At 29.9% G+C, this 11,286-nt stretch overlaps 1 protein-coding gene across 1 annotated transcript in view; it reads right to left on the bottom strand.

Moving 5' to 3' along the window:
• Positions 1-855: 855 nt before the first annotated feature.
• Positions 856-11,286, bottom strand: part of LOC107452917 (PHD finger protein 12) — a 24,563-nt gene continuing 14,132 nt past the window's right edge. The window contains exons 10-15 of the mRNA XM_016069548.3: positions 9,948-10,037; positions 8,159-8,287; positions 7,855-7,950; positions 6,127-6,209; positions 3,086-3,310; positions 856-1,114 (exon numbers count right to left, since the gene is read on the bottom strand). Of these exons, the coding sequence (XP_015925034.1) occupies positions 902-1,114; positions 3,086-3,310; positions 6,127-6,209; positions 7,855-7,950; positions 8,159-8,287; positions 9,948-10,037 (836 nt within the window). The 3' untranslated portion in view covers positions 856-901. The remainder of the gene's footprint in view (positions 1,115-3,085; positions 3,311-6,126; positions 6,210-7,854; positions 7,951-8,158; positions 8,288-9,947; positions 10,038-11,286) is intronic.

The raw sequence follows: 11,286 nt of genomic DNA, 5'->3' as shown, positions 1-11,286 counted from the left end.
ATATATATGTATACATATATATTGAGTAAATTAAGGCATGTAAAATGAAAATAGAGAAAACTTCAACATGATTTAACAACATTTTTCTCTAATCAATGGCTTGCATAGTTTTCTTTTTATATATATAAAAGATTCATTAACATAAACATGCAAAGTAAAAATCAGTAAAAGACTGATGCTAATTACAATTTAAAAATGTTTCTGATATATAACACATATGCTTTTCAATGATTAATTGCTTGTATGTACATAAGTTAATGAGAAAGAATGGAAATATTCTACAGTGTGACGAAACATAGTTTTAACAAATGACTTTATACAAATATTTCAGGTAATGCATCATCAATCCCTTTTATCAATTCATTTTTTTTCCCGTTTTTTTTTTTTTTGTTAAGAGATATTTCATCTAAAGATAAAAAGAGTAAAATCTTTACACACACAATAAGAAACATGATAACACTTGAAATGTGAAATTTACAGAATTGCATAGGGATATTCACTTATGTACAATATGTATAGGAGATAATGCATTCAATTATGGGTTCGAATAATTCATACAGAAAAAATGCATTCTTTCTGGCACTTAATGTTTATATACAATAAACCACAAGTTTCTCCAATAAGTTAAAATTGATTTTGCCAAGAGCTTTAAATGCACCCAACGCAATAGAAAAACCATGGATCAGTTTCATAAATTATTCCTGTCCTGTCTTTCTTTTCCAGAATAACACTATACATACAAACTGTACATAGACATGTACAATCATTATAAAACTATATTTGACCTTTAATATATATATATATAAATATATACAAAGTCAAAATGATACTAGTGTGTGTTTGTTGTTTCACCAAGTCATTGTTCATCACTGGGCTATTGATTTAACTAATGGTAAAAGCATTAGGAGGATGCTTTAGATTTAATGATAGAGGGTAGAATATTTTTTTCACCACCAAAGTTGTCAATCCGAAATCCGTACTCAGTGATGCTGAACACAAACTGTAAGCAGCCACACTGTATGAAACTTCCATGGTGAAGAAGAGCCGTTCCTTCCCAACCGATGCTGGTATTCTCCATCCCATTTAAACCAGAGCACTGGCACGGCTTGGGATGCTGAAAGATAAAAAGAATGAGCTATTGAGCACAAAAATTCAAAGAGTTAGGACAAATTTTACTTTTTAAATTATAGTAAATACGAGCTTGATACTTTTGAAGTAAATACGGGCAGTGTTTGCCTCCCAATGAGGTGAACGGGGTTCGAATCCCAGAGAGGACTGGTCGATACAAATTCTGCACCTAGCTTGCACCAATCGCAGTGCTGACGTAAAATATCCAACCAGTAGTTCAGGGTGCGCAGTCAGATTTTTTCATAAAAAAATAAGCACCTTTTAAGCACTCAAAAAATATTTTTAATCACTTTCCATTAAAAAAAAATCAATACTAGGATCTGTGCAATAACAAAAATGAGTTTTTTTTCTATCCTTTTAAAGTTCTTAATTTATAAACATAAAATCAATAAAATTCAAAAACATTTTCAAAAACGTTACATAATCATGATAAAATAACTAGCTGTTCTGATAAATATTGCAGAGAAAATTATAAAAATCATGAATTTTTTGTAATTTAGAATGACAATCGATACGGCAAATAAAAAATCTCTTCTTAAAAAATAAAAAATTAAGTACTTTTTACAAACACCAAATAAAAAAAGCATTTTCAAGGGCTCTAAAAAAACGTAAATCAAAAATAAGCACCTTTAAGCACGTTTTAAAAACACTAAGCACCCTGTAGTTGTATTAATATGAAATTAATTAATACAACTACTGGTTAAAAATGATTGGAATATTAAACATAGCTAAGCTAGGTAATTTATCAAATTTTCTTTATAAGTAAGTGGTTTTGATGAAGAAAAAAAATTGCGGAAAAGTTTTTTTTCAAAAACTTATTTGGTAATGTCCGAACACGAAAATATCTACGAATATTGCTAGTCTCCCAATAAGGTGACCCAGACTCGAATTCCAGCGAAGGCTGGACGATACGAATTACCACCTGACTTGCACCGACCACAGTGTGGACGTAAAATATCTTCATTGATAGGCAGATCATACATTAGAATCTTCTTGCCGTCAGGCTAACCGTGAGAGGTTTTCCTGGTCTTCTTTTCCGTGTGCAACGCAAATGCGGGTTAGTTCCATCAGTCCTCCGTGGAGGCAAATTTCTCTCCAATTATTAATCCAGGAGTTCCCTTGTCTTCTGGATTGGGCTCAAAATTACAAAGATATCGAATTGAACATGACTAGTCATACACCCGAAAAATTAAGTCGGCAAATCAACGACGGTTATAAAAAATAAAATAAGTAAATATGAAATGAAAAGTAGTACAAGCAGGGTCGCCACTGAAAAAAATTCCCTGTGTTTTCCCTGTACATATTATACACAATACATTAAGAGGAAAAACACAATCCCTGTACTCTTGTATGAGCGGTATTGGGGTAACTATACTAGCTATAATTGCTGAAAAAGACTTAAGGAAAAGAGGAGCAGCTGAACATACATAAAACATGCAACGATACAGTAAATGAACTAGTTTAATACAGCTGAAATATCATCCTTAAAAATTCCATACATTGCACTTTGAGTGGTTACCATTTTTTAAATGACGAAATTAAGAAAAAAAAATTCCTGTATTTTTGCTTAACGAACTTAAAGAAAAAAGGAACAGCTGAACATACTTAAAACAAATAATGGTATAGAAAATGTACTAGTTTAAAATAGCTGAAAAATCATCCTTAAATATCCCATAGATTGAACTTAGGGTGGTTACCATTTTTTAGAAGAAGAAAATAAACAAAATTCCCTGTATTTTGTCAGTTTCTAAAAAAAAACCCCCCTCAAAATTCAATGCTATTTTAGGTGATTTTTAAATTCTCTGTATTTTCCAGGTTTTCCCTGTTTAGTGGCAACTTTGATATACAGCATTACAACAATGTATTTCTTTGATCCTCAAAAGAATGTTGCAATGAAGTTTTGCTGTATAACATATATTTTAAAAAGATTCTCACGCCATTTCCTCTAATTGCATACCTGTTTATCTCTTGCAGTCACCAATGATTTTCCAAGAGATGGAACTGGCTGTGGTGGAAGATCAACTACTCTTGATGATGATTTTGCTAGCTTTCTCACAGCAGCGGACAAAGAATTATGAGCCGGAGACATTTTATGCTTATCAGAATAATCAGAAGCGTAATACACATTATCTACAATAGTACCATGAGGACTATAGTTTATCAACTCATAGTACTTTGTGACCTGAAAAGAAAAAAAATTAACTTAGCACACATAATAAAAATAAAGAAAATTGGCTACAACTCTAAACTGTTTTATTGCTTTAGAGCTAATAGAATTATGTTAAGAACAGGAACAAAATGTAATGACCTCTCTCAACAGATTATGGAAAATTTCCTAGGGAAAAAATAAAACCTACAAAAAAGAAACACTTTTAAATAGTATAATTTATTTTACTTTTCAGATACAAAGAAGGATATATTACCAATAAAGCAGCAAAAACTTCAGATATTGAAATGAAGAATGAACGAAAAAAAATTTTGCGAGCAAATTTACACATGTGAAATCGAAATTATCATACTCTTTTAAAGTCGGTGAGATAATAACTGTCTCACTTATCCTTGCCCCATATTGTATTTGATCCCAGGAAGGTTGACTCAGCCTTTCATTCCTTCAGTGGGTTGATAAAATGGATACCAAGGATGCTTGGGGACTAAACACTGGGGGTTCTGCGTCCCAATGACCACCCAACTGGAACATCTTCCTTTGCACCCCAGAACCCAAGGTCATGAAAACTGAGTTGGGCACATTAGGCCTTGGCCTTTTATGGGTTGTCGAACCATGAGTTAAGTTTAGTTAGAATGCTTCAATCAGGAGATGTATAGAAACATCTATAACATGAAGACAGCAGGTTTAAATCATGCCTTAACCCTAGATGTACCTTTGTAATGTCCTTCCCAAATTTGCGTTATTCATTCTTAAATTTGACATGGATTTAGAAGTAGGGCTGTTTGGTCGGCATGGAAATGATTGACTCCCTCACATATATATATATATTTCTTTTATAACCGTCGTTAAACAGCCTGCCAAATTTTTGGTTTTACGATTACTAATGTTCAACTCTGTAGCCTTGTAATTTTTAACCCAATCCATCAGACAAGGGAACTGATGGATCAAGAATTGGGAGGAATTTGCCTTTGTGGAGGACTTTATGTTGGAACTAACCCACATTAGTGTTACATGGTGAGGAAGACCACGAGAACCTTCCATAGTTAGTCTGACGGCAAGGGGACTCTAATCCATGATCCATCTACCACTAAGCATATTTCACGTCAGCACTGTGGTCGGTGCAAGCCGGATGTGGAATTTGCATTGACCAGCCATCGTTGGGATTTGAACCTGGTTCACCTCATTGGAAAAAAACACCCTGTCCCCTGAGCCATCACAGCTCTCCCTCATACATATGTAAACATATACACATGTGTTACAGCTTATTTATTAATTTTTTTTTTAAAGAAAAGAAGCAACAAATGCTACAGAAAACATTGATGTCATAGCAAATTATTTATATTAATTAGCCTTTATTATGAATTTGAAAAACTGACAAGTAATTTCTAAGAAACTGTACATCTTCTGCAAGATCTTCTTTGATAAAGGACCATAGATCCGATTTGATAAACTTTAGAGCTGAGAATTGTCTTTCCACACTAACTTGAGTAGGTGGAAGAGCTGTTACTATTGTGGTTACTTTTTTAAGCTTTTCAGGGTAGATTAGCATAAGTTCTGAAAAAGGTCTTCAGATTTTTCTATTTCTTCAAATGCGGTGTAGAGACCTTGTTTATATTAACTCATTCTTATAATCTAAAAGCTTTCGTTTCTTTTACTTCCATTTGCTTTACCTTAGCCAGTGTTTTCACTACAGCGCGAGAATCAAGCATATATTTTTCTTTTCTCGCATTAAAAAATGATTACCGCGAGAAATTCGGGTATTCTATAAATCAATTTCAAAATTCGTTGCATTTAGGAAAAAGCTTCGAATTACGCCATATAGAATAAAATCCATTTCACTTTTTCTTTCATTATTTTCAACATCTGCCTCGTTATCTAGCCTACCTATTTACCAGTATTGTTCAGAACCTTTTCGAACAACAGAACACAACCACGGAACCCCTTTCAGAACACATTTCTCTGCAACCACGTGTTTACCGTAGGTAAGGTTTTGTTCACGTAAGACGTTCAAATTTTTTATGTGCTAATGTAAGATGGACAAATACCTTGTAAAGGCAAAATCTTCTACGATGATGCACCAAAAATATTCAATGCTTTAAAAAATAGAAGACGTTAAAAATGTATTATAATTAAAGAAATGTTTTTTTCTCTCAAGAGTTTGTGTTTTTTTAGTTTTTAGAAATCTCACCCTGTTTTTGAGAAAGGGTGAGAAATTCTCATCCATTTTTTTCCTACAATGAAAACACTGTTAGCCTTTTTAATATTATCAAATTGTTTCTGAAAATCTAATTCATAACAGGAAGAGGACAATAGAGACTTAGTTACAATGTCTGATTGTCCTGATTTGAATACTACAATTGTTATAAGAATAATTTTATTTTTGGTGAAAGTTCATAGATAGCTTTGCCTTTGAATTTGTTTGTAACCCAACAAAGCTCAAACTCAAACCGTTTAACAAAAACTAGAGTCTGCATCAACAGGTTTTTAGCAAACCCCTGACTAAGACTCTTTTTACCCCAAAACTTGCTAAAATTCCGATTTTACAACCCCGTATATGTATGTATAACAGTAATCAAACAGACATACAATAACGTCAAATCTTATTGCCGTTATTGACAAAAAATTCGGTTATAGTTCTTCTTGCCACACAAAGGGTTTAAAATATATTAGTTTATGTGATTTAAATTTCCCATGTTATTTTTTTTAATAATATATCACAAATTATTGAACATTTAAAACACTTATTACGAATAGTACAAGTAATCCATGATTGATTTCAATATTTTAAGTTAAAATGAATAATTTTCGAACTTAGTGTTAAAAGCTTTTACCTCATCATAGAAAATAGATGCATGTTTTGCAGACACATAGTTACAATATCCATAATTGGGAAAATAGATATCCATATCAGCACCTATAAAAAATGTCTCCATCATAATTGGGTACACAATATGATGTAAAATCAATTTCAATGTATTTTTAAATTCAGATAATTCATTCTTCTCACACTTAAAAAAATCACGTTTAAGTGTACGAAAAGTTAAAACTTTAATGTGGATTCTTGCTTTTTATGTTTAAATTACAATGATGTTTTAAAGTGATTTTTTTAAACTTTTTTTCTTTTTTAAGTTATTTTCCTTAATTTGCAATCAATACTTATTCTAAACTTTACATTGTTTAACACATGTTTTATACACTTTTCAACCAGCATTGACACGATTTAAATAGCAATCTGAGCCACTTGATATTTAAAAAAAAAAAAACACACACACAAAAACATTGATTTGTGCCATGAATATTTTTAGTAAGTATAATTTATATAAACATATTTCTGGTCAAGCCCCGCTTCCTTCCTTTTTTTCTTTTTTTTAAAATTCACATTTTATTGGCATAGAATTTTAAGTCCAAAGAAGAAATAATTAGGTAGGTTAACATATGTAAGTTAATATTTGATGTTACAATAGATTAATAAATAAAACTTCTAAACTATAGCTTTTCATTGGCTGTTTAATTGGTCCTTTTAAAGATTTTTAAAAGCAATTGTTGTCGAAGTTTCTATTTAACTTTCTTTTTTAAAATTTTTGTTTTTATAGAGGTTTTTAATAAGACGTGGCAGTTATCATGTTTTTTTTAGATTATTCTTTTTTCTTCACTTTTTCTTGAAAATATAGTAATATGAAAACTAAGATGCTTAGCCTATAATTTTTTTCTCCAAAAATTAAGATCTATTTTTATTTTTTCTATTTTGCTTTTGTTTATATTTTTATGGGAGTTTATATGACTGCAGGGCATTTTCAAAAGCCTTTCTGATAGACTATATATCTTTTAATGTTACATTGATACTTTTTTACCGGAAAATATTATTTTTACCATTAAAGTCTTGTTTTACGAATTAAGAATTTTTTTCAATCAGTTAGCCAGTTTAATGTAATAATTAGTTCTAAAAGTTTTAGGTAATAATTATCTTTATTACCTTATATATTTTTATTATAGTTTTTTCTCTTTGCCCCATACCAAACAAATAATATAGCTAAGTTTTGAATATTTTTCAATAATGACTTAACCTATTTATATATAAAAAATATTCATCAATGTTCTTTTTTTTTTGTTACATGGCTTACAGGCTTTACATAAGCTTGGTTTTGAAAAAAAATATGTATTTATTGTACCAATGCTTAAAGATGTAAGAAAACTGAAATTATTTATTAGAAATCTTTATAATCAAAAACAGATTGATTAAAATAATATTGATGAGGAAAAAAAATCCGTAAAAGTGGGAACTGGATAAGTTTTAAACTATACTATTTGATACATAAAGTGCAAAATAATAATTTGATATGTTTCTTCCTCCGTATATATAGTGATGTCATATTCATTGAAATGAATATGACAACCAATACTGCTAATTGCTGAAATCCCCCCCCCCAAAATTCATGTTTTCCTTGTCGTCCAGAGTGAGGGGCCACCCTGATATGAGCAATTTAAAATGAAATAAAAATTAATAGCCTTAGATAATAACAAAAAAAAATATAATTTCAATATTATTTATAGTTTCTTACCAAGGCCAAGATTGAGTGTTCTATATGACATTGAAACAGGAAAACCTTTCTTGTCAATCGGGCATACTACAGCTCTTCCTCTGACTTCTTGAGAAGCTGAAAATAAATGGGAAAGTTTAGAATACAAAACTTAAAGAAAAGCAAAAGACAATTATTAACAACATTAATTTGGTATTTAAAAAAAAGTCCTTTTCAATTAGAAACAATATTTTTATAGCACAAGTTAAAATATTCATTTGTTTAGATATTTACTTTAATTTCTGAATAAGAAACTAGTGTTTGTACATAAATATCACCGACTTACTTCCAACATAGTTTTCTGCAGAAGTTTTGTCATCAGTTACTTTGTATTTCTTCTTTGGAAAGATCTGCTCTAACCTTTGTAAAGCAAGTAAATGAACAAGTTTCTCATCCACTTTACTAATTTCAAAATCTGAAACAAATACATTAAATAATCATTATCAAGTTTCCTGTCAGGACAAAAAGACAGAATGCATGTTAATTCAATGAATGCAAAGGAATCTTTTCCAATGCCATTTAATTATTTTTCTTAGCTAGCGTAAATATCTTTCCAAATTGATATTTCCTAAGCAACCATGTTACTAAAGGATTTTTTTTTTTTTGGNTTTTTGGGGGGGGGGGGAGAACTTTTTCTTCAGTTGCACTGAATTTATATCAATAAATAATAACTTTATTCCTAAGTATATACAATAAGAACAAAATTATTTTTTTCTTAAATGATAAAAAAAACAAAGAATATATATCGGGGGTAATTGTGACTTGGAGCAAAAAGCCCTGAACATTTAATGTGCAAAAAATAGATATCAATTCATATACCATCACATTTAGCATAATTTTTTGAACTAAAATTTACTATTAAATAACCTACTAATGAAGATGAGTAATTTACTCAAATACTCGATTCAAATTTTGATTGTAATAAGATCGGAGTTTCAAAAACCACGAGAAAAATCAATAAATTACATTAACAGCAGAAGAAAAACATGAATCGAACATAGATCAAAACATGGATTTACGATGATATTAAGCGTGTTAAAAAGTGATTACAGAAATGCACAGTTCGAAATTTCCATGTTGTATGATCATATTAAAAATTTATTTGATCTTATAGTGAGCAAATAAAAAATGAGGTGAAAAACATATCCTATTGATTATTTTTTCTGTTATAAATCAGAATTTGCAACAAAATTGTTACATATTAAAATACAAAATTTTAAAAAAGGAGAAAAAATCTTTATTTCTAGCGAATGATCATTTAAATGCTTGCCATTTTGGAATTACTTTTTTGATTACAATTTTATACTTTCGTGATTGCCTCAGTGATCTGTGTAAAAAAAAAAAAAAGGTTATCGCGAGAATGAAAACTTAGGAAGAATAAGAAGAGGGCGCTGGTAAAGGTGGAATAAATGTCTGGTTAGAAGATTTTGAGTAAGTAACTAAATTTAAATTTTAGATCAGAGGAACTTCAAGAAAAATTTGGTCTGAATATAAATTGATTCATGTGCGAATGAGAATTTAGGAATAAAAAAGGTCTATGTCTTGTTAACGAGACTTTGCGTGAGTAATGAAATTTAAATTTTAGATATGTGGAACTCCAAGAAAATTTTGTCGGAGTATAAATTATTACTTCGTGTAAGTCAACCAGTCTTGAGATTCACCAAGTCCCGCGAATTAGCAGAAGAATCACATGCTAGCAGATAACACTTGCTAGATAAAATATCAATTTTAATATTTCAGAAAATTTATATTATACTGCATAAATAAATAAAACAACTCAAAATTAGCTAATTAATTTTATCTGGAAATATAGAGATTTTTCTGTAGCATCTCAGGATGAGTCTGGATGCAGTTTAATTATTACATTGAAATCCTTTAAACAAATGTTAGGAGGAATTTAAATAGTAGTTAAGAAATAAGATTTTCTCTGATACTGTCTGACTCTGGTCGCTCTCTACAATATTTGCTTTGGTGTTGTAAACATATTTCTATTAAATTGAGAAAGGCTAATCTTTTTAAAATAGTTAAATTTTTCCTTATAATGTAATTTTAATGCTGTGTCAAGACAATCTTACCATTAGAATTTGTAACAGTAGCTTGAAGATTATTGTACAATTTCATCAATGCATTTGAATTTAAGTCATGGTTGTTAGGATGAATTTTATCTGAAAATAAATAACAATGAATAAGTATCCAAAATACATAAAATAAATCTATTATGCAAAAATGTTTCACATTTTAGTAGCCTAGTTGTATAACATTTACTTTTTTCTTCATAATGACACTAAAATTAAAAAAATTGACTAATGAATAAAAGATTCCCCCCACACTCTTAACATATGAGCTAACGTCCGTAACTAGGACTTTTTTTTTTTTTTTTTAAATTGAGTCAAATTTCAAAATGCACCCTAATTGTAGTTTTAGTTCAAAAATTAAAAAAAAAATTCTTTTAGCAGCTTTTCAAAAAGAGCTCTTCTATGAATTTTTTTTGGGGGGAATTCAGTGATATGATGGTAAGTAGATTTCTTTAATTTGGTTGATTCCACTAATTATTTCTTTTTTTTTTGGCATTTTGTAAATTGTTATCACATTAAAAAAAAAAAAAAATTAAAATCATATGACAGTAACTGCCAAAAATTTAGATCAATGATGAAATCACATGAATAGGACTTTAAAAATGGGTTACTTGAATCCGAATCTCTGCGTGCTTCGAGAATCGCTTATCGTAATAAATACAGAGCTCATTCTAGGCAGGGTAAACAGGGCGCAGCACCCTGCTGCCCTTTTAGCCAAAAGAATCCACCCTGTTGCCCCTGAAGTAAATTAGTGCCCTGATGTAATAGACTCCATGCCCCTTTTTTCCTCAACCCTTCCTTATTTTTTCCCCAAACTCTACAATGGATTTCTTAAACTTTTGTTATTTTCAACTCTTTTATTTAGTTTGTCATTGCTGGCAATACATAGTTTTTATTGACATATACATATATATATACATGCGATGGCTATTTTTCGCATATACATGCCAAAAATAGCCATCACACCCCCTTGTTGCACTTGTCTTTGAAAGTTTGCAGTAACTTCCACTATCATTAAATCATAATTATTATCAATCATTTTAATTATTAAATCATAATTACTGACACTTAAAAACATACATTATTTTATTAATATATGCATGCATTTTAAATAAATTACTAAGTTAATTAGCTCATTAACTCGATATATAAGTTAATTTATTAATAAAAATTAGTAATTAATATGATTGCCTTGCTACTTTTAGTAAAGTAAAAAAAAAATTTCTTTTACTAATAGACAATGTTTTTTAATAAAACGTGTAAAGCCCCTGGAAAGAAATTATTGCCTTTTTAGAATAATAATGCCCTTTTTTTAAACTTTTGCACCCTGCCCTTTTTT

Source organism: Parasteatoda tepidariorum, chromosome 2, assembly GCF_043381705.1.
Source record: "Parasteatoda tepidariorum isolate YZ-2023 chromosome 2, CAS_Ptep_4.0, whole genome shotgun sequence".
NCBI lineage: Eukaryota > Metazoa > Arthropoda > Arachnida > Araneae > Theridiidae > Parasteatoda > Parasteatoda tepidariorum.
Note: the sequence above shows the minus strand (reverse complement) of the source record. Positions and strands in the feature narration are given on the sequence as shown.